A 24786-nucleotide genomic window follows, 5' to 3' on the forward strand; every position below is an offset into this window, starting at 1 on the left:
GTTATAACGAATGAAGGGGAGACCACCGGCAGTTGCAAATGCTTGCTATCGCTGGTTTCACTTCATTCCCTTCCCGACCCGGCTGAAAATTTTTTTGAGTGAAAGATCCCAGTGAATCAAATTTGGTCCATGAATCTGACGCCATTAGTCTTAAATACAAAAAGACATTTGCATTTAGTGAATTTTAATATAAATTTTAAAATAAAAATATAAATACTTAAAAATCAGACAATTTTTAGGGAAAATCAACTATTTTTTGGAATTTCTTTTAAGAAACTGCATAGTAGAAATTTTCTTTTCATAAAAGATAGGAGACTTTTTTTTTAGCGTTTGAAATGAAAAAGAGTAATTGAAAAATTTTAGAAATACAATACATGTTGACTCATCAATTAATCCTATTATTATAATAATAAGATACAATTGATATATAATCCAAACATAAGGGATATGAACATAATAAAATAAATTCTAAGGATTTTAATGTAATTATTTACAAATAAAGGGGGTGTAAATATAATTTACTTAAATTTTTTTATTCTAACTTTCCTTGAAAAAAAGGGTAGTAAATCATAAGCATGCACTGCACCAAAAGAAAAAAAACAAAATCGCACGAACTTTTGTAAGAATATGAACAATTATAGAAGCTTAGAAAAGGCAGCCAAGAAGGAAAAATTAATTTAGACTAAATGAGTAGGGAGTTATATCAAATGTTTTACATAAAAAAAAAAATCTAATCCTGCAAAAAAGAAGAGGTATGTACAAGGCCAAAGAGCTAACGTGAGCTGCAGTGGCCGAGAGAAGCAAGAGACAATATAGTCCTCATCACGTCCATGACATTCCCAAATAAAACGAGATCTGCTTCACCAAATTCACCAACAGAAGCCCAGCTAGTAAACTACCAACTCAAAGCTGAAGTCTATCCCACAGGTGAAAAAGATATAAACAAAAGCAGCATAAATCAGGACGAAGAGGAACCACATGTAACCACCGCTAGCGTTCACGATTAACATCCATCCATTCCCCTCTAATGATTGTTTCCAAAGATCCACCATCTTTTCTTTTTTCTAGTTTCCAATGCAGGCATATCTGGGTTCCAAAACAAAGAAATCACTGCTGAAAACCAAGAACTGAGCAAATCAATATTGTCATTGAAATAGCCTCCACACACAACCATGGACTTTACCTCCTTCTGGATTAATGGAGTTGTAATGAACCTCTGCCCAAAAGCTCAGGAAAATAACTGTAGAACCCCCACCAAAAAAAATTCACTGTCAGTTCTTGTAGAATGAAGAAATGGGAAGGGTAGGGAGGTGAAAATTGGTCTTTCAGGTTGAATCATTATAGCAAATTGTGAACACTCAACAAGAACATGTATGGCTCTAAACAATTGGCTTCAAGACATGAACCAGTTCTATATATATATATATATATATATATATATATATATATATATTATATTGTGCTCTTGTAGGCGATCACTTATGCAGATTCAACCCCTAATTAGAGCCCTCAGACCTGCAGATCTGCCTATAGAAGCCCAGGTGAAGCCCCTAGGCTTGCCTAGCAACAGCACTTCAAGTCATTATTATTATTTTCCAGTATTAGTAACTTCAGTGGCAGTGTAGTAATTCTGCCCAACTTTAAGTCAAGGTCAGCAAGGCCAATTAGGTTTTAGTCTTTTAACAAGGCCTATTATATTTTCCAGCTTTTAGTTCATGTAAATATAGCCCATGATTTGGTTGATTAGTCAGCACAAGAATAGATTAGTTGTTATCCTCGTTCAAGTCAGTTTTTGCAATCTAATTTCACTAGGACTTCATATGCAAACAAAACTTGATGGAACAGACTACAGCTGATCAACAAGATTATTTTCCCTAAAGCTAGAATGTTTTTGTGTGTACTTGTGCAGTTGTGCTAGTGCATTGCTGTTTATGTCTATCTTTGTAAAGGTAATTGCAGGGATTGAATAAACCTATGTTTTTTGGTGAGATTGAGGCAGAGCCTTGCTGTTACAGTTTTCATGAAGACATTCTACTCCATGAAAAGCTTGCCACAGCTTCACAATACTTCCCCATCTACACATCTGGCACCATGTACATTCCCCTTTCCTATCACTTCCCAAGTCACCCAAATTTCAAGCCAGATCTACACAAGTCTAACAATTAAATCTGTCCCAAACTTTATGCACATCCATCCCAACCTTGTGACCTGACTCCTAGTTTGAAACCATTTTCTAACCAGCCAATTTAAAGAAACTAATTATCTTCCCGAATTTTTTACACCCTAAAGTTCCCCAAAACAAGAAACTCCATCTCTTCCAATTTAGCCGTCCAAATCCAACAAAACTTTGAGGAACATACCCTATATCATTACCTACATTTCCTCCAAGTTTCAACCCATTCTAACCCCTATAGATCCTAGATCCCTAACTATCCCTGTGTTTTAAGTCTAGGTTTCATCCGATATATGAAAAATTCCCCATAAACCTTTTAAATTGATAATTTTCAAACCTCTTATTAATCAATTTGGTTCCATCTTCTAATACTACATCATTCAAATATCTTTACCCTTAATCTAAACCCAAGATCCCATCCCCACTTTTTGTTGAACCAATACATTGGTTTTGATCAGGATTTAGGAAGGCGTAGCTCCTAGTTGATCATCTATCAGTCTGGGACTACACTTACATGAGACATGATAATATTTCCTCTTCGTCCCATACATCATAGGCAAGAAAATTCTTTCCAGAAACAAAGGGTGACCTCCGTGCCAAAGGATTCCATATGAGCAGAGTCTAGGGGGCAGTTCTCCTATGCAGCCTTACCCCAGCAACTTTTGCTGGGAGGCTGTTTCGAATTATTATATAATGGCAATCCTAGAGACAGTATTACTCTTTATTCTAAGAATCACAACACACTGTTGAAGTACTACAAGGTATCAACAATAAGCAGTTTAAAGTTTTAATTTTTAAACTAGTAATGAAATGAATCAGTGTTACATATCATCAAGGATGCATAATAATCAAGTACGTAGTTATGAAAGACATCATCACATCATATTCTCCTAAAGTCCTAATATGGTTGTTTAATACTTTGTAAGAATCGGGTGGAATTGACGTACATTGTTTAATAAGTACTTATCCTAGGATATGGATCACCAAACTATGAAGAAACCCAGTGATACATTGTGAATTGTGATACAAGTTACATGATGTTGCTGGCAGCAGATACGGTTGGTGACTGGTGAGTTGGCTAGGAGAAGATGTCGTCCACAAACCCTTTGAGCAGAAGTCACACTTAATTACCAGAATTACTTTGAGACATCTGAATTCAAGAGATTTCAACTGAAATTTCTGAAACTTCAATCAGAATATGGTACTGGTTCATTTCAAAGTGGTATTTTGTGTACGCCACATTAATATACTCAAAATATTTGAAATTTCATAGAATTTTTGAACTATGTCACTAAGTAATATTTTATCATTCATAAAACGTGATGGAGGTCCAGCTCTAATAGGGCATATTTTCCTTGAATAAGCCTAGGATTGGGTTACCTAGATCACAAATCCTTGATCCTGTGGTTTTAAAGAGAAATGGGCCTGTTAATGGGCTTGTAAATTGTAATGAGACCATCTAAGTTAAGTATAAAATGGGCCTCTTAATGGGCTTCAATAGTTAAAATTGTGGGGTCTTTTTTCTAAGTGTTCTAGGTAAAGTTGGTTAGTCCTTTAAGTTAGAGTTCTTCTAGGAGTTTGTTTAGAAGTAGGTTAGGTTTCAAACTCCTTTTACAGATTTTTTGGGGAATCTTTCAATACTCAATGCATGGAGTTTTGGTATTTCCTCAGTTTTAATTAGTTTGATTGTAAGTCCTTTTAGGAAGCTTTTCCTATTACATTTCTAAGTTGTATGGCTGCCAGCCCTTTTATTTATACCCCAAGGGCGGAAGAATAAAATAAACTAGAATCTGATTAACACAACTGCTGATTGCAAGAGCTTTTGTTTCTCTTTCTCCATCGTGAAGGCTTGGCTGGTAAGCAATATCCAGCTGTCACGGTGAGTCATATCCAAGAGAGTAGTAGGTTGGCAATATCCTAGCTATCAAACATAAGGTGTGGTAAGTAATATACAGGTCTCCTTTCTCCACCTTTTTTTATTTGAAAAAGTGCAATTAAGGATTTTGCTGGCTTTTAATCATCAATTTGGATTCTTCTTTTGAGGAAGTCATCTACCCTAGGCACCCTCCATTTTCTCCAAATTACAGCTCCAGATTCTACTCTAACATCTTTGACTCTCGAGTCCTAGTTTCCCTTAACTACCTCCTAAAATTAGGAGTACTCCATGAAGCCCATACTTCAAACAGTCCTTTATTACCCTTTATAGACCCCACTCCCAAAGCTACAGCCCCATTAGACACTAGAGACCCTTATTGATGTGAAACTCGATTTTAGGGTTAGGGTTTCCTGAGGAATTCCCTAAAATTAAGGTTTGCCTAGAATCTTCCAGGAAATAAGTCTAAAAACATTATGGGATGGATAATATTATTAGATGAAGATCCAACTATAGAAGCTACAGGTAGGGTATGGATTTAATAAACTAGATGGAAAGGAAAGGGATTAAGTTTGAGGTGCTAACAATTTCTTTATGGGTTGGATCTTGAAAGAAAACAAGAACTTTTCTATCTCTTCCTTGCTCTTCTTTTTCTTGCCTCTTTCTTTCCTTTCTTTTCTTCTTCTTCCCCCCCCCCCTTTTTGTTTTCTGTTCTGCTGCAAGGAAGAAGAGACAGGGTTGGAGGGGGGGGGGGTGTCGTAGCATAGGGCCTTTGTATGGGGTAGGGGAAGGGGCTTGGAGCAGGCTGCTGCCAGGGTGTGGCAGCAAAGGGGAAGGGGAATTAGGGTTGCGCAGGGACATGGGAGGGGCTGGGAATGTTGTGCAGAAAGGGGAGGGTGGAGGAGGGGCTGGAGAGGCGGCGAGTGAAGGCAAAGGGGTGGGGGAGTCTTGCGATGGTAGGGGGAGAAGAGGGAAGGGGCTGGGATTGCTGTACTTACCTGGAAAACCTTTGAGAGCTTGCTGGAATTTCTAGAAAAATAGTGCCAGACAGAGTTGCTGATCGTTGAAGAAGAAGCTTGACTAAAAAATCTGCTGTGGCCCCCCTCAAACAGGAACCACAGTCCTCAACTCCATAATCCTCATTCAAATAATCAGAATTCAGCTTTAGAATGAGGTAGAGGGGCTACTTATAAAGTCTTATAATCTAGATGGCAGTCCTTATTAGATTAGGATCTCCTTACAAGATGAATCTCAGCCGTTAATTAAGAATTCTAATTGACACATGCTGAAACTAAAATCCTAATTAACTAAAGACTGTAATTGACACACGCTGAATCCTATTCAACTAAAGACTCCAATTGACATATGCTGGAATTAAAAAAACTAAAGATTTTTTTGCTGAAATTAAAATTTAATTAACTAAAGACACATGCTGAAATTAGAGGATTAATTTGTCTAAGGGGGAATAAGGACAAAATTGCCCCCAATGGTTCGGCCAGCCTAGGGAGGCATCCCACTGTGTGTGGGTTTTGGGGCCAACTTAGGGTTTCAGCCAAGGGGAGACTTTTGGTTCCCATAACTTATACAAGCCTTGATAGCCCCTACTTGATATTTTAAAATTCCGTTTTGAAAATTCCCATAATTGATTGAGGCTACATCAACACAATTACTTCTATTATAATTTGTGTTTTCTAATATTAAATCATGCATAGAGTAGGTTAAATAAGGGAAGGGATATTGAAACATAAACATACAGTACCACCCTAGGGTTCGAAGCCAATTTGAAGAACTTGATGGATAGAATAAGTCAAATGCAAAAGTATGGTTTTCCTGAATCTTCGAGCCAAATTATAGCCCATTTGAACATCAAAATAGCCAACTAAAATGTACCAAATTTCAAAAGAAATCCCAATTTGGATCCAAAGTTTGAATATCCTTCCAATTCACAATGTGAGCTCTGAATAGTAATTAAAGAGAAGATATCAGCATTACCTCCAGATTAGCTTATAACTGACTAAATAATGAAGGGAGTTACTTGGTCTAGGAACTGTGCTGTGGAGGAAATTTGGACAAGTTATTTCAATTCTCAAGATACCAGCATTCATGCAGTAGCTTACTATCCTTAATCCAGGCTTGCTTAGTTATCCATTCATTCCTTATACCCTTTGGTCTAAGCAACACACCTCAATGAATGCAGAGAGTTCCATCTCAACATTCTATCGCAGGTACCTAGAGGGGTGCAAGGGTGATCAGGGTGGTCAAATACACAGTCGTGAGAGAATTTGGTACGAGTAACATAAATTGGTTAGAAATTTCTTTTTTGACTCCAATTTTTTCCACTTCTACTTCTTCAACTCTCCTCTTCCTAACACCTTCTGTAGGTTAACCCACTCACACTATCATGACACACAATCAAAGTCAAATGATTATCTGATCGAATCATCACACACTGCATTACATAAGTTTTGAGAATAACCCAAGTCTGAAGATTCTGAAACAGGTCCCACTAATGTCCAGCCCAAACCTGAGGTTTCAGTACCATGTCGTTTGGTCCCACTATTGTCCACCCTAAACCAGGTTCTAGAAAATTGCAACCAAAATATGATACAATCAAATTTCTTATACATTTTGTAATGGAAATTCATTCTGTAATGGAAAACTAAGATGCATACAGAAAAATACAACTTGGAAACCTTACCTCTTTTTGACTTCTGAGTATTAGGAAGAATCTCAATGTAACAGGTGTCCTTAAAGGAAGTTATGACAAATAACTTAATGCCATACTGCAACAGAGTCGCAACAGAAATTAGTAGTTAAGACTAAAGAGAAATGTACATAATCTACTCAGAATAAAAAACAAGATGTGTGCCCTAAAGAAATAAATACAGAGAAAAAAGAAATCAAGTATGACACTCTAAGAAAGCAGGTAAGACTTCCATCCAACAATGTATAAATGCAGAGCTAATCACTGATACTATTGGAGGAATTATAGTTCTCACACCTCGACTCTTCAAACAACAAGCTATTGCTGGAGCAACACATATAATTGCTTTCTTCAATCATCAATTTTAAGACTGATGTCTAGTCATGGTTTAAGAACACTTTCATTAACTATATATAAAACAAGAACAAAAACAACAACAACAACAACTATGTATACACTTCCATTAAAATGCATATATACTTTTGCAGTGTTCATGTTACCTAAGAGATTGCAGGACATGGAAATATTGTTAAAGTTTTGTATTTTGATTGTTGATCAGGTGAAATAAATATTTGTTTCCTCAGCTAAAAATTCCTTTACCCTGAAATTATATTGGAGTTGTAGTAGACTTAGACTGGAAACAATGGTATGACAACAGTTGGAAGCCAAAACCTAGAAATTCCAGTCCATTTTTTTGAACTTTAAGTTTGGGTTTTCATGTGATTAATATTGAGGATTTGTTAGCTGTCGCTGAAAATTTTTGCTCTTTCTTCCTTTTACCCGAAATTATATTTACAGTTTTTAGAATTATATAGTATTTCTCCTTATTAGTATTGGAAGTCAACATCGACTAGAATTCAAGCTTATTTTGTGATAGGAATCCCCTCCCATCGAATGATAAATGGAAGATATAGAGAAAAGAGAGTTGAGCTTGTTTTAATAGAAATAAGTAAGGGATGGTTATATGCATACATATTGTTGGGCCTTTGGTCCAATCATTTTTGTAAGGTGTGGGCCTAAAATATCAATACCAGATACCAACTATGGAGGAAGGTAGATGAGACTTACTTTATTAGGATGGTTTGAGATTTTTAATTTTGATAAGAAAATTGTCATGACTTATTCCTTTTATGTAAGTAAGTAACCTCTACTATTTAGTTTCTAAGGATAGGATGATAGAGTCTTGCATTAGCAGACCTCCAATTCTAGCTTGGACAGAGGTTAATCATGTCAGAGACCCGCTCTAACTAGTTAAGATATAGTTTTAGTTATTAAGGGCCATCCACTCCTAACTAGATAAGTTTCCAATTTCAAGTAAACTTCCGTTTCCTATCATAAATGCACTTTTAAGGTCTGCATGATTTGTTTATATCCCTGTTTTTTGTACCTCGGAAAAAAAATAAGAATAGAAGTCTGTCTTTAATGCTAGTTCCTTTCTTGTTCTTGAGAATGAACAGACAACAAAGTTTCAGAAAAGAAAAAAGCAGCAGCTCCAATTTAAAGTTTCTATCCCAGAAATAAGGTGGAGGAGTTGCTTTTATTGAGCATATGGTTAATTTAATGGAAAAGCAGTAATTCACAAATATTTAATAATAAAAAAACCTCCCAAGGCAACTTCAATCCCCACCATTATTTGACATAGCCCTAGATTGAATAGGATCAATTAGGGGCCAGTTCTTCCAAGAAATCAATCAGAACCAAGAAAATTTCAGAAAATCAGCTGGTCAGATTGCAACCAGATTCAAATAGTTTTGTTAGGGCGGCATGAGGATGATATAGTCCATACAGGATGAAGATCCAATGGTCGGATTGGCAGAACAACTTATGTACGTTCTTCTAGAAGATTGGGGGAGAGAGTACAAAATTCAAATTAATCTTACTGTAGTTTTAGTCCTTTAATGGCAACTGTTTTAAATAGGAAATAACTTCAAATGCAGACTGATTCCACAGTACAAACAGGAGCTTTGACATCAAACAACAAATATCAATCAAAGCTCCCCTGGACTTTAAACACAAAGCAGATAGCAGATACTTGAAGCACCAACAAGCTAATACTTTTGACTTTATACACCAAGAAATCAGTACATGAACTTTAAACACTGATAGGGCCTTGGGATCATGCCACGTGGAGGAGAGAGAGAAAAGAGTTAGTGTGAGTTGATGGGTTAAATATAAGGGTGAAGGGGTGAAGAAACGGTAGGCAACATTTATGTGAGTGTTTGGGCAGCCTATTGGCTAAGCAGCAGCAGTGTGCTGGGGGGGGGGGGGGGCTGGAACCATCAAAACCAGTTTATCTTTCTTTTGTGATTGTTCTTCATTATTCTAGTAATTAAATAACATTATTTTTTGTGTTCGATTTGCGAGTTCTTATCAACAGGTATCAGAGCGTGTTCTGATCCACAAGAAGAAATGGAAACCAGATTGTCCACGTTATCCGGTGAAGGAAATGTGAATGCATGGCTCAGGGAGGTTATACTCTTTTGTATGGACCAGGACCAAGAAATTGGATATGAATACCAATTGGGAGTGGCTCTCCAACACCTTGAAGGAGAAGCCTTAGATTGGGTTTACTAGAGAAGTTGGCCAGCATTTGATTGCACAAGTTTTCAGGAAGCTCTAAAACATGATTTCGGGGATATACTAACCCATCGCATTAAACGAGTTGCTGAAGCAAAGTGCGAGAGAGATGGTTTACCTAAAAACACCCCCATCTCAGATTCTGTAACCAGCAATGCATCCCGTGGGAAGGAGAAAAATGAGTTTTCAGTGGGGAGTTTCAAAGAGAAAAGTTGAGTGCTATTGTGGAGGTCGTGCCAGGGGTTCTCTAAAGTAATATTACTGTACCAACTCTACAGGTACAACAACTGACACTGGGGAAGTCACGTTGGGCGAATGGAGATCTAGGAGCAACGAACTAGTTGGTCGAAAGGCTGCTTGCTCCTGTTCAAGAGAAGATGCATCTTCACATCAGAGGGGAAAGAGGCTGGACGAAGAGAGCTTGGCAAAACCACCGTGGATGGAGGCGTAAACAACAATGGCAGGACCTCTCAGGTAGCAACAACAGCAGGAGGGGGGCCATGAGGCAATGTGGGGGCAATTTTCATGAGAAATCTTGCAACAATCTGCCCACGAACGAGTGGAGAAGCATGTGTCTTGTTCGCCGGCAATATATGGGAGACAATTAGAGTTCTGTGCAGGAGAAGGAAGCATGTTGGGGAAGAACCATCCAACATGCGTTCATGGGTGGGACACGAAGGGAAGAACCAAATCAGGTTTGGGTTAATTGAACCCTTGGGCTTGGACTGACTGATGCAGCTGGACCTAGACATTAAAACAGAATTATGGTGGGCCTTCAGGACCTCGGAAATGGCCCATTCAGCAGGAACTCACAACTGGGCTCAAAACAAGATTGGAAGGCCCAACCCACTTCTAAAGCAATATGACTAGGAGCACTTATGGAACATCACCGTTCCTCTTGCTTCTATCTTCATCTCCACTCCCACAAAAGCACTAGTTGCAGCGGCAACAGCTGGAAGGGAAGCTCTGCCAGAGCAAATCCACAACAGACACTGTTCCGATGATCGCTTGCAGGTTCTGATGACGAGGAGGACGATCACCCGTGCATGCAGGCTTGCAAATGAGGTTAGATCAGACTACAAGCTGGTGCTGTTTGAACCGGGATTGGTTTCAATACCGGCGTGGCCCTTCGAGTTGATCTTCCAGCAGTTATCTTTTAGCAAGCACAGGGACGCTTACACCCCTCCATGTAAACTGGTGATTGTCGGATTTGCTCTTGGTTTGGCTATAAGGGTAAAAGAAGCAACTTCAAATCACCAGTTTGTGCAAACTGCTGTGGCGACAAATGGAAAGGATTTCAATCATCAACATGGCAAAGAAGTGAGAATTGGTGGGAGGTTTTGCTGTACTACAGGCCTCACTAATTAATGCGGTGATAATAGGGTCTTCGACAATCACTTTTGGCAACAGGAGATTGTTGGATTCGGTTTTGGTCTTTCTGAAATGGGAAATCGAGTGACAGCTGAGGCTCAAATTCAGTATATTTGCATGTTTGTTGCCTTTGATCCTGACATTTACTGGAAAATTGTTCCCTCTATTTTTCTGCTTCTGCAAGGTACTGACCAAAGAAACCAGGAGGTTCCTGGACCTCAAGTGAAAACAGAAGGCCCCAATTTTGTTCCATTACCAGCTGTTCCCAAAAGCCAAACGTCTGTGATGTACAACTCCAGGAGGAAGAGAAAATGAGAAACAATTCAAGAACACTGGGATTCAAGGCCACAATGCTTCACACTTTGGGACTGAACTCCCATTTTATATTGACATGAAGATATACAGGGAGGGGAAAATTCCAAAGAGGTTCATTCTTGAAGATTCTGAAGTGGCATGGTTGTGTGGCAAACATCTAAAGACCAAACGTCTATTTTATCTTCACCTTAGGACAAGGTGAATTTTGAGGAGCCAGTACGATAGGGACCTGGGATCATGCCATGCGGAGGAAAGAGAAAAGAGTTAGTACGGGTTGGTGGGTTATAAATAAGGGTGTAGGGGTGAAGAAAGGGCAATGTTTATGTGAGTGTTTGGGCAGCAGTGTGCTGTGGTGGTGTTTGGCACCATCAAAACCAGTTTGTCTTTTATTTGTTCTTCATTATTCCAGTAATTAAATAACGTTAGTTGTTGTGTTCAATTTGCAGGTTCTTATCAAACACCAAGCACAATCAGGTAGCTGGCCTTTAAACGACAGCAGAACAGTAATCTGGACTTGAAACACCAGAATACACTGTCAAAGAGAGAAGAAAGGCAGCAGCCAACCTTCAATTTCAATTAGCAATTTGAATAATCAAACTTGTCTTCTATGATACAACATATTAGAACTGACATGTAAAAAAGACTCAAAATTAGACTCCTACTCCAAAAACGAAAGGCCTAATATAATCTTTAACCTATTAGGTAACTGAGACCAGCCAGGAACTAGAACAGACTCGAAATAAAGTCCTACTAACTTGAACTAAACCACAGAAAGCTGGTTAAATTGATCTAAACCAACAACAACAAGCAGCCTCATCCTAATTAAAAGGAACCAGCTATATGGATCCTTGCCTTCCAATTAACTCTTTCAGGCCATACTGAATACAAAGCCTAAGCCATACATATCTTTTATCACCACTTCTTCTGAAGTAATTATAGGTCTGCCACTAGCTTTTTTAGTTCCTCCAATCCAGATTAAATCACTCCTCTATACAGTGGCATTTAAAGGCTTCCATTGAACGTAGTCGGACTACCTCAATCGACTTTCTCATAACTTATCATACTAGAACTACCCCTGAACGAGCTCTAGATCAGCATCATCATTACTGATGTAGCCCTAACCAGGGGCCAGTATTCCATGATCTCAATTCCAAAAAGTTGCAGTTTTAGGATATGGGCTAGTTCTTGGGGTACACAAGAATATAGGTTATAGCAATTCGATGGGGAATGAAACATGGAGGAAACTTAAGTGATTTTCTATGAGGATGAACCTTAAAGTTTGGGATGGTTAAGATCGGTGTAGATCTATCTAAGCTTCAAATTTGGGTTTCTGGGACACAAAAATAGAAAGGAAAAAAAAAAGACAGAAGTTTTAGGAATCAGAATATTATAAGAAGAGGAGTTAGGGATAATTCAACTTGTTATTGTTGAAAATCATCTTAAGCAGCAACTTGAATGAAAGAAGTTCTTAGGAAAAAAAAGATAAGAATAGAAAAGAAGAAATCAAATAAAAAAAAAAATTTTTTTTTGGGGGGGGGTGTTTGGTTGGGAAATAAAAGAGGGCGGGTGAATGCTATTCCACGGTACCTCACCATTGGCAACTCAAGTTTCAAATTCATCAATTAATGGCTCAACTGAGCAACTACATCTATATTTGTAGTCCCGTTGGCTAACATATTTTCCAACTCAAACACCTACTCAAAATTAGAAATTGAATCCAAAATAGACTCGTATACTTAAATGGAAATACTTAACCCAATCCTTAACCTATTAGGTAACCTTATCTAACTAGGAAAGTGAAATAATGAAGGAAAGTGATTCCCCAAAAAAAAATAGTGAAGGAAATATACTTAAATACCATAACTAAACTAACAAAACAGATCCTGTTTTCTTACTTTCTACCCATATTTTAGGCGCATCAAATTGGCCAATTACAAAGTAAACCCATAGAATCAAAGGTCAAATACATATATGATCTACCAATCCTGAACTATTTCTAATGAAAAAAGCGTAATTTGGTGATGAATCAGAGCATCACCACCCCCAATAACATATTTAAGACTTCAAAAGAATTTTGAAAATTATATCTAGCCCCATAAAGAAAGTGTAATGCATAAAAAAATGTGTTCCCCAAAAGTATAAATTACTAGGTGCCACCACATGTCAATCCAGTAATGGACATATAAAAAAATTTATTTTTGGAATATAAAAATGAGTCTTGAGCCTCCACAAGGTGTCCATTATTTTTTAAAGCTTGCTCTGCTCTTTTGTTCTGTCATGTGTGATTTGGAATATGGCTGAATAGCATTTGTGAGATGGTGAGCTACTCGTTGAGATGCTAAGGGAGGGCTGATGAGACTTCAACCTGTTCCAGTTGAGATGCATTTGTCATATCATCTGTCTTTCTGCCATTCTTCTTCATCTTATTAATACGAGAACATGATCACCTCCATCAGATGTGGTTTCATCTCCTGTTTTGGGGTTGTTTTGATAGTATATGACAAAGGACTTCGGTTTTAAGTGTTTTTGTTTGTAATGAACATAATTGTAATTTGTAAACCTAGGCTTTGCCTCCAAAAGGGTTCACCCATAGAACAAAATTTGGTTGAAACTTGCGAAATTTTGGTCGAAATTTCTCATTTTGGGAACCTCAAAACAAAAAACTAGTGGACCAAAAAAAAATCCCAAGTTTCAATAAAAAATGGCGAAACTTGTTGAAACCTAGTTCAACCCAGCTAGACCAGTTCGTTCATGAGAAGAAGAAAAAAAAATCCCAAATTTTGTGGAAACTTGGGAAATTTCGTGGAAACCTGAGATATTTCCTGCAAGTTTCATAGCTTTCCCAATTTTTTATTTTTTTTAATTTCTTTCATGTTTCCCCAAATACCCCCTCCATTAGGACTTCCCTATCCAAATTGTGTATTCCCTCAAACTGGTTATCTTACGCATGTTGATGACCAGACTTATAAAGTTGCAATTGTCGATTATCTTGATAACCATAGACATAAAATGTCATGGAATGTCTATATTCGTTGGTTAGAGGAGAGGATGTTACAAGCATTATACTACTTAGTTCACAGGATGAATCCACCGAGGCACTCCTTTTGGCACTGAATTGTACTTTCTTTTAATTGTCAGTTACTTTGTAATTGATGTTTTGAAGTTAGAGATTATATATTGAATGTTATGTACTTAAGTAGTTAAGTTTATAGTGTACTTCTCAGACAACTCTACATTGATGTTATGTACATTGAATGGCATATCTATATTGATTTTTTTACCAAAATGCAGCCAATGTGTTCTTTATACTCTAATTAGCTTAAATGCAGAGTCTCACCCTAAAATACTCCCTAAAACCTATTGAAACTTGATGTCAAAACTTGCACACAAAAGTCCTAAGTTTCCTCAAAATTTCCCAATTTCCCATTTTCACTTGGTCGAAACTTGAGTTTCCCTCAAATTTTTTTCTATGGGTTCACCTCAAGGAAATATTTTTTGAAGGTATCAAACAAATGGCTTTTTTTCTTTCCCTAGCAATGTTTTATGATACTAAAGTTTTTAAGTTTTTAGAATTGAAAATAACCCCAGGCATTAGAAAATAAAATTTTCAACTGTAGCGAAAATCCAGGTTTTGTGTGTTAATCTTTATCCCAAGATCCTTAAAGAATCAGTTCTTGAATTGGGGTTGAGATTTTATCCTTTTGGGATTTGATCCTTGATATAACCATGGTTTAGAGGGCCAGCAGTAGGATATTTTCTAAGAATGCACCAGGCACTCTAAGGTTGAATATTTTCCTTTTTGGGTGAAAAATCAAAAGGACAGCAGGGGTTTTAGGCTACAACCCTACTGTCAAGGTCTGGAATTAGGTTACAGAAGCTAATCATTCAAATGTCCTCTCAGTAGGTTACTTAGAGTTGGGATCCTTGCTGTCCAAATCAGAATATTAATAAGCAGCAGTATAACTATACTTACAACACTCCAGAAACACTCTGAAAGTCCTGCGGCTAGAATTAGGTTGCGTTCCAACCTTGGGTACTGAAAGGGGAGGTTTAGGGTTATGTTTAGGGTAAGATTTAGGTCTAAAATTAAGAGAAAATATTATGTTCTTAACAATCTGTTATTGAAGAATTTTATTGGCTAGGGTTTCATGATTTTCTAGGGTTTTAAGATTCCTAGGATTTGTAGGGTTAAGGTAGGGATTGAAGGTAGGGTAAGGGGTGGGGATGTTAATCCTAAGGCTGAAAGTATAAGGGGTAGGGATTTGGGGTTGATTAGGCTTCTAGGATTTAAGGTCTTACGGGAATTTGCAGAATTCTGGAATTTCCAGAATCCGCTGCAAAGAGAAAAGGAGGAGAAGAGAGAGAGAGAGAAAAGGGGGCTGGGGAGAGTGGGGATGAAGGGAAAGGGGTTGGGGAAGGGAGGGAACAGAACCGTGGGGTTCTAGGGGAGGGGAGGAGGGGCTGCGATGGGAATAGGCGCTGGCGGTATCTAGAACTAGGGTTTGGTAAATGGGGAGGGTGATGCAAAGTGTAGGGATACGGAGGGAAGCCTAGGCAGGGGTCAGGAGAGTGCAACGGGGTTGGGGTCCTTGGGGAATGGGCTGTGATCACACTCGAATAGGAAGGGGCTGTTGGATGAAAGTTGAGTTGAAGATGTTCCTAGGGTTACCACAGGCTAGAAGAAGACCAAGATTAATGCGAAAATCACAGAATTCACTCTTAATCCCTCAAACCCAGCTTCGCACGACTCCAAATCTCTGAAATTCAACTGTTCTGATTACAAAGAGGTGGAGGCTTTCCATAGCCCTACACTTGAGGGAAATAGACTAAGACTCAATCAAGGAAACTTAATTGGACTCAAACTAGGGAATCCACTTTAGATTGGGACTCCTTTTACAACCCAACAACTTAATAAAACAAATTAGAAAGGAGTCATCTAGAGATCTCCTAATTTAAAGTAACTTGCAAAAATAAATAACCGACTCCCGGAGGGAATCCTACTTGAAAATTGGATTCCAACTGGGACTCCTACTCAAACAAGGATTCTAACCACTAATCCAAATTGAAAAATAAAAATTAGATATAGGATCCTAAAATATTCTGGAACTTACTGGACCCTTTCGATGTTCAAAAGGGTGGGGAAATACCAAATTGCCCTTCTGAGGGTTCCACCAGCTCCTTGGTGCTCCAATTGGGCCTGGTTTTTGGTCCAAGGTTTGCTGGGCCTGGTTACATCAACTTTCTAACCATTTTTTTGGGGATTCAAATTTGGGGGAAGGGTGATATTTACTAGTGTATGAATAATATCTCAATTCTAAAGTAAACAAATTAATTAACAAATATAAAAATAGTTTCACGAACAATATATATTCTCAATCTTCAGTCAAAATCTCAAGAACCATTTTGAGAGTTCTTTATCTGAAACTAATCCATGGATTTAATTTAAATGTCAAAAAACATTGGCAGCACAAAAAAAAAAAAAAATAGGGCATGGGAACAACTCATGGGACTTGAAGTCAAGGGTTCGACTTGGCCAGGAGTATGGTTGAAACCTGACATATCTGGAAGGACTGGCTGGAACCCACGTTGAGACTGAGATATAACCTTGGTATACACTCCAATAAAGTATGACAAAAAAAGGAAAAACAAGCACACAGAACTTGCCAAGAAAAAACATCTGCAATAGGTCAAAGGTCATCCATAGGATCCCAAGGTCATTTGGTTTCTGTATGCCAACACTATACATGTCCCACTCTCAAAATTGAATCTACAAAACAATAACCCCTACAGAACCTACATCAAGATTTTGAGCAAGTTGAGAAGATAGATATGAGGACAAAACTAGAAGGCTATACTAATATTGCTGATATTCTAAAGTTATTTGGGAAAATCATATCATAAAAATAAAAACAAAAAATTCTGTTCTCATACAACAAAAGCCAGGAACTTCCTAGTTTCCTAGACCGAAATCTAGAAGCGCAAGGCTATTTCCAAAAGGTGCAACTAAAAAGAAATCCTGGAGAAATAAATGTGCATATGGAAATATTTAAACTCTCAACAAATAAACAGACTCAGAGGAGCACCAGATTCAAAAGATAAAAAAAATTATAAAAAAGACAACATACTGAATCTGCAGCAGCTTGTAATGTGACATGATCACCCCATTCACCGGTTCTGCTTTTGTCCACATGAGAAAATCATAGACATGATTAAGTCTCAAGAATAGACATCATAATTAGAAACAGATCGGAGTGAAAAGGAAAAGAGTATCACCTGGACATCTTTTTCAAGTAGTCACCATAAGCCATAGGAACATATCCCTCATAGATCTCTGGGTGAGACTTTAGCTGATCACGCAAAGAAAGCAGCAGTCAAAAGGAAAAAAAGATGAATAATTCCAATTTTGAACCAAAATGTGAAAACAATAATAATAGCAGCCTTATTCAGTAAGAATGTAATTGAATACTTTAATAAAGTAACAGCATAAACAAGCCAACCTGATTAACAATTTGCTGTCTCACAAACTTGTGGTGCTCAGGGGTTCGATAGAACTGATCGGATAAGGCACGAAACTAAGAAAAATATGAAACTAATGAGAAAAGATTTGATTTGATATAGGGATGAAAGAAAATGAAAAAGAAATAATACTCCATAACCACATCAAGCAGTAACAACAATAAAAAATTAAAATGGACCAAGCTAGAACTATCTCACAAGATGAAATTGGATGATTTTGATGACGAGATTCAGAAGAATCAAAACTGAAAGTGATACACTTGTTACCAAGTGCAATGATAACAATCAGAACCAACTCAATGAAAATTAAATGGTGAAACGAACATGAGTAAGTTTCCTTTTAGACAGATACACACAAACATAGGATTTTATTCCAATTGGAGAAACGCTATTCCTACCCAAGCTGCTGCTTGGACAACACACTGGTGAAATGTAAACCAAATTAATACTTCAAAATCAATCAAACAAGATAGGAAGATGAAATTATTTAGTTTATTTTATAGTTTTTAAATTTTAAAAGCATCAACTAAGTGACACGCACAATGATTCAAAGACGACAGACTGTTCGTTTCACAAAAATAAAGATATACACATGATAAGAAGGAAAAAGACATGAGTGAATCATAAAGCTAGCATTATAACAGGTTACAGCTCCGAAATTCCATGAAAAGCTTAAGGTTCTTGATCTCCTTAGCTGAATTTCATATGATTGAAGGTTAAGCAATTAATTTCAAATACAAAGAATATAAGAGATGTACCTGGCTTCAAAAAATGTACATAAAGAAAAAGAAAAAGACAATCACACAAACAAGTACTAAAGCAATGAACTAAACATACAGGACATAGCATAAAAAGAGAGAAAAAGTTGAGACAAACACACAAATAAGCACATAGGAAATGTACTAGGCATAGATGGTGTAGCACAGACCCATTGCAAGTTTTCAGTGTCTTGGCTTTTCCCAAAGATCTTATCAAGTAGGACCAAAATTAAAGAGACACTCATACGGAATGCAGGCACAGGCATTTGCAATAGGAAAACCCAATAAAAGGTCTACCAGTAACATAACTGAGGCATGCCACCGATAAACCTAGACTCTGATAACAATACTACTAAATCTAGGGGTGAAAGGCAAAGTTACCTGACAGTTACCATCTCCCTGAACCTTGAGCTCAACCAGATCATATAACAGCAACCTATGAAAGAGAGAATATCTAATTAATCAAATAAATCATACCTAGAGCTACACAATATTGAGAGAGAAACAGACAGACAGACAAAGACAGAGATAGAGAGATGGGGGCCATGGGGCATCCCCATCTTAAAAAAAGGACAAAAAGGTTGGGCATGCAAAGTCTTAGACTGTCATCAAAAAACCCTTTATTTGAGTAACTTAAACATGGATATAGGGTAAATAATTGATAATTATTGTATCAGTTGATGCATATCGGCGTCATTTTGTACTTGACGCAAAATCATCACCAAATTGGGCTTCTTTCCTTGAATAATAGGATTGAGTCATCTATGTATCTGGTCTTTTGATTCCTTGGCTTACTTTGTAATTGGCCAATTTAATAGGCCTAAATATGTAAAGAAAGCAGTAAAACAAGGCATATTTTCATTAGTTTAGTAGAGTCTTGTTCAAAATCCATTTCCGTCATAATCTCAGTTCCCTAATCAGTTTAGGTTACCCCAATAGGATAAGGATTGGGTTAGGTCTCTTCTTTTAAACAAAGGAGCCTATTTTGGAGTCAATTTCTAAAATTCTGGGAATCATTAAGAGAATTGAAGCACAAACTGCAACAGGATCTTCTTAATCAACCCTTCAAATTTTGCAAGTCGAAGAAACCCTACAAGAAATCATTGGAATTCAAGATGCTCACTTATTCCTCTCATAAAGATGCACCCACTGACCCAACGATATCTGAGATCTTATTGCATAGATTCTCCTGACTCTTGATGATTTCTTTCCTTCAAAGATCGAGATCTATTACCTCCCTAAAAATTTTACATGCCTAAACAATAACACCTATAAAATGACCCATCTAACTAGTCCTTAGTGCCACCATCCACCACCTGTGGTGGGAGTGTAACCTCAGGAGAATAGGAGGTGGACTTCCAAATCTCACTCCATGGACATGATTTGGAAAGCCATCTACTTTGATGTTTCCTCCAGGCTTTTGTCTCTCCTCCACCCCCTATTGACAATAGCCTAACGAATAGGCTTATTGTTGTTACTTGGGGTCTTGACTCAGTTTTCCAGTCTGCCCCTTGAAGGTTGGTCTCTTTTACTTTATTTCCTAGCTATTTAATTTAGTTTTTATTTCCCCCCCCCCCCCCCCCCCCAAAAAAAAAAAAAGAATATATATATATATATATAGCCAGCTCACCAATTCCTCTCATAAAGTATCCAAGGACATCTAAATTCTGAAGATTTTATAGCACATATTCTTCTAATGGTTTCTTTCCTTAAAAAATAAAGACTAATTATCTCCATAAAATTTTTACATGCCTCAACATGTCACTTAAAGTCTTAAATATAAAACAATGACATGAATTTAATGAAATATAATATGACTAAACCCATAGAAGAAGTAAAAGGTTCCTTATTCAAGGAAACTACCAACCTTAAGGTGAGTGGGTAGGTTATGATGTCATGCATTGAGTGTAAGAAGAAAAAGCCTCATGTCTCACTTACTTACGATGTTTTAACTTTTAATAATCTGTCACTATTATAGATCTTGAAACCACAATTAATTTGACAACTGGTCTATAAAGCTACTTATAGTATAAACTTTTTCTAATTCCCACACTTAGGTATAAACACAAAGCCATTTCAAACTTGACTGAACCTAAACATTGTCTGGTCGCCGAATTGTAACACCCGCAACTAAAGCATAGGGGTAGTCTTGGCATTTTGTGTTGATATTCAAATAATTACCGTTAAAGGCCGAACTAGTATGGGATTAACATACTTACTAGAATTTATTTGCTAAATTCAATCATAAGTTAAGGATTAACTAAACGGTTAACAATCACCTTGAATAAAGAAAGAGGTCCAGGGTTCAATGCCTCGTAGCTGCATAAATTATATTACACATTTTGGTATTGTTTTAACCCCACTCTGATCTAATTTGGAATCTGGGGGATTTCATGTGTGGAAGTCAAAAACATTGCATAAATAAAAGAATGAATAAATGATAAAGAAAATATTGCATAAATAGGGAACAAAAGACAACTCAATATTGCATGTGAGAGAAAATATGTAATCAAATAAAAGGGGAATCCAATATTGAGGGAATCAAAATTGAGAGAAACTAAGTATGGGAATATAAGGAAAACATGGGAATTTAGGAGGAGATGGTTGATGGAACATGGAGTTAGGAGGAGGGAATATTGAGAGGAGAGAGAAATGGATGGAAAGAAAACGTGGAGTTTAAGAGGATTTAGGAGGAGAGAATATTGAGGGAATATTAAGGGGAGAGAAGAAAGATGGTGAGAACGTTAATGGTGACTATATTAAACAAGAGAATTAAAAACCTATATTGGTTAAGCAAGAATAGAGAAGAAAGACAAGGGTGCAGAGAAAAGAAGAAGATAATATAGAGTGTTGAAGGCCCTCTATCTAAGGGTGGTTATTCTTTTTATGATTTTTCCACAATAAGTACAATCTTCATACTTTCAACATGTTATTGTTTTCTTTTTCTACGATCAGATTTATAGTTTTACATGACTTCTTAGTGATTGATTCTATTCTTGAATTTATAACTTATCTTGATTATGAATACGTTTTAGATGCTATTCGCTTTACATAGTTTATTAGTAAATGATTTATTCTTTTATTTAATAATTTAATTTTGAGTATGAATACATTTTAGATTTTGCTTATCTTGATTTATTAGTATCTTGTCTTTGAGTATATAAATATGTATTTCTTTTAGATTACATTCTATGAAATTATTATGATCTACCAATAATTAATCTCTTCCTTGAATTTATTAATCTTTTCTATAAGCATAAATGTGTCTTTAGATTTGTGTTTTATTGGGTTATTTATTGTTGTATTATGCATCGATTTGATAATGAACTATATCCAAAATTCATCTTTTTCATATGATATTGCATTGTTTGCATATGATTCATCAAGACATGTCATGATCATATTAGCATTATGTGTGATGTTGAGTTAGTAGATGTTTTGGATGAGAATGTATGTTAAGGCTGTATAACGCACGCATGCCATATAACGACATGGAACATACATTGATTCCAAAACATTCGGTTAGGGTAGATGGATGTTGTGTGTAACGCGCGCAGGCAATGTAACAGCATGGGACATCCTATTGACCTTAGACCATGTAGGCTTATGAGATGGTAGTTGTGTTTTTGAATGAGAATGTATGTTAGGGTTGTGTAACGCACGCAAGCTATGTAACGGCATGGAACATACATTGAGTTCGGAAACATTTGGGTTAGGGTAGATGGATGTTGGGCTGTGTAACGCATGCAGGCCATGTAACGGCATGGGCCATCCTATCGACCCTAAACCAACGAGGGTGTGGTTTATTTATATCTTTTTAGCATCATTGAATCTCATCCATATCATTGGGCATGTCATGACTTTATTTTTCTCTTTTATACATGTTAGTTAATTTTATTTGTATAAGATTACTATTTAATTATTAAATATCAAGTATAAAAAGAAAGGAAACTGTTGATATGTGTTAGGTTATACTTGCTAAGTTTCTTCCCAAAACTTACCCCTTACTTCTACAGATGATGGACTTGATCAAAAGGATGACGGATATTCGGAGGGTGAAGATCAAAGATCATGTCTACTACATCTCTTAGGATAGATAAATTTTGAAATTTCCTATTAGCTGTAATTCTTGGCATTTAGACATTTACTTGAATTTCATTAAAATTATAAGACAATTTATGGAAGCATTTTAGCTTTATATTTGAATATTTTACGCTGCGATCATTTGTATTCTTGGTGGATTTTATTTATTTATATTGCCTGTGGAGAACCCTCTTAGTGTATTTTGGTTCACTACCTAAGTAACGTCAATCCTTGATCAATGACGACTTTCTCCTTACATGGAGATTGGGGCGTTACACGAGTCAACATGAACTAGTAATTAGACACTACATTCACCAAAAGATGCACCTTATAAGTTATATAGGAAATAAGTTTAGAATGCCCAATTGTAATTAAAAGAAAAAAAAAAAAAACAGACACAGACAAAGAGATACAAAAACAACAGAACAAAACATCAAGGACATTTGAGCTAAGGATCCATTAGAAACCAAAAATAAATAGCCGCTCCAATAAGTCACACCTTCTTAATAATACTAAGGGATAATTACTATTGCCCCCTTATACTTTGGTTTTATTACTAATCAAACCCCCTTCTTTGTGAAATTACTATTGCCCCCCTCACTTCTAAAGGTGTTAAGTGGCTGTTAACATCAAATATGAAATGTCTATTTTGCCCTTAAAATTAAGAAGTAAAAAAATATGGCATTACCCTCATTTATAGAAACTATATTGCATGTCAATTATATCCTTAAAATCTTATATTTTAGAATTAGTTTTGGATTTGGTGGGACCACATACTTATGATTGTTGAAACTTTCACATTCCACTTAAATTTTTCATAATCAACATGATGGAAGTTTTACAAACAAATTAGCATATAAGATCTAATTGATAGAAAATTTGGTAACATACATAATGGTCAGCATATATTAGGTGATTTTCAATCTCAGCTTTGAATTAAATTTGATATTTCTTAATATTTTAGTTTCTATTTAATTACATCTTTCCTTTATTTGGTGATTTATTTTTAGAGAAAAAAAAATCACGTCTTTCCTTTATTTGGTGGTTTCTTTTTAAAAAAGAAAAGTGAAATTAAAGTTAATTTTTTCCTATTAAGGGTAGTATTATAACTTGAAAAAAGAGCAAATAAGTAAAAAGATAATTGCAGGGTTATTTTTGGGATTTTGGAAAAATACATAGATGCCACATCATCAAGAAATGACGGAGCTTAACGGTAGGGGGCATTAGTAATTGTTGACAAAGTTAAAGGTTGGAATAGTAATTTTAAAAAGTACAGGGGATAAAGTAGTAATAAAATCAAAGTACAAGGGGGCAACAGTAATTATCCCTAATACTAATCATTTCATAGATCGTATGAATCCTAGAATCATAAGGTGGAAAAACAAACCTGTCCAGCAGCCTTTGATGATCTGAGGTCGCTTCATCAATAGATGGGATTTCGCCATTAATTTTAGGAACATGCTGCAAAAAACCAATTGTAAATTAGTAGGTAGAACCGTAGAAGTATATTCACAGCAAAAAAGAACACAGATTATTGCAAAATATAATGATTGATCATGAACAATTGAGAATATTAGCTTAGTTTATTGTCTACATAAAAGAACCTAGAATATTTGAAGCTTAACCAGTCAAATGGCAGTTCAGCATCCCTGAAGGAGATAATTTTAAAAACCAATTTAAGGTGTAAATTGGGTTTTCTAGAAACTAATGCAATGAAACAGAATGGATGTGCTATCTTGCACCAATTAGAAACATAGACTACAGAATTTTTTTAAGATCGTCTAATTAGGTCAACTGGGCTTTCAAACACTCTATCTTGGCCCAAGGTGCGATGGGATAAAAATCGAAGCCCATAAAGTGGGGCTAAAGTTGGGCCACAGGATTAGTACTTGAGTGTTTGGGTTAAAATAGGATATTAAAGGCTGGAAAGAATTCTGTCTCAAGTCTTTTTAGTTTACTGACTTTAAGGGTCACTGGGAGTCCTTTTTATGAGTCAAATAGGGAATCTTAAATACATTCTGAATCAATTGGAGATTATTTATGTAAAGAATCCATTGCACCCCCCCCCCTTGTGCCCCCGAAAAGAGTTTTCATGTGGATGAGCAATGTAAAACAGGATTGATATCAGAAACCCGATTTCATCTCATCTCTTCTATTTTCCTCGAGAAAATCTTCAACCATTTTAGTAGCTGTCAAGATTAACTTCAACAACACTAAGTTAAATCATCCCCAATCCCAATTCTTCTTCTTCTTCTTCTTCAACTCCCACTAACTATAGACCCTAGTTTTCCCTTCATATCTATAAACCACCAACAAACTTAAGAACCTATACAGACCAAACCAAGCATTAAAAGGTTATCATTTTTTGATCAAATCACCCTCACAGCTCTAGGAAAACCTGATCCAGGCTGCATGC

General features: G+C 36.5%; 1 protein-coding gene across 3 annotated transcripts in view; it reads right to left on the minus strand.

Moving 5' to 3' along the window:
- Positions 1-653: 653 nt before the first annotated feature.
- Positions 654-24786, minus strand: part of LOC149023845 (OVARIAN TUMOR DOMAIN-containing deubiquitinating enzyme 12-like) — a 40552-nt gene continuing 16419 nt past the window's right edge. For all 3 annotated transcript variants that reach the window (XM_089144321.1, XM_089144319.1, XM_089144320.1), the window contains exons 4-11: positions 23758-23831; positions 18669-18723; positions 17511-17585; positions 17287-17360; positions 17139-17187; positions 6745-6829; positions 1184-1240; positions 654-1086 (exon numbers count right to left, since the gene is read on the minus strand). In XM_089144321.1, the coding sequence (XP_089000447.1) occupies positions 1025-1086; positions 1184-1240; positions 6745-6829; positions 17139-17187; positions 17287-17360; positions 17511-17585; positions 18669-18723; positions 23758-23831 (531 nt within the window). In that variant the 3' untranslated portion in view covers positions 654-1024. The remainder of the gene's footprint in view (positions 1087-1183; positions 1241-6744; positions 6830-17138; positions 17188-17286; positions 17361-17510; positions 17586-18668; positions 18724-23757; positions 23832-24786) is intronic.

Source organism: Hakea prostrata, chromosome 2 (assembly GCF_041222555.1).
Source record: "Hakea prostrata isolate BN-2017 chromosome 2, UWA_Hpros_2, whole genome shotgun sequence".
Taxonomy (NCBI): Eukaryota; Viridiplantae; Streptophyta; class Magnoliopsida; order Proteales; family Proteaceae; genus Hakea; species Hakea prostrata.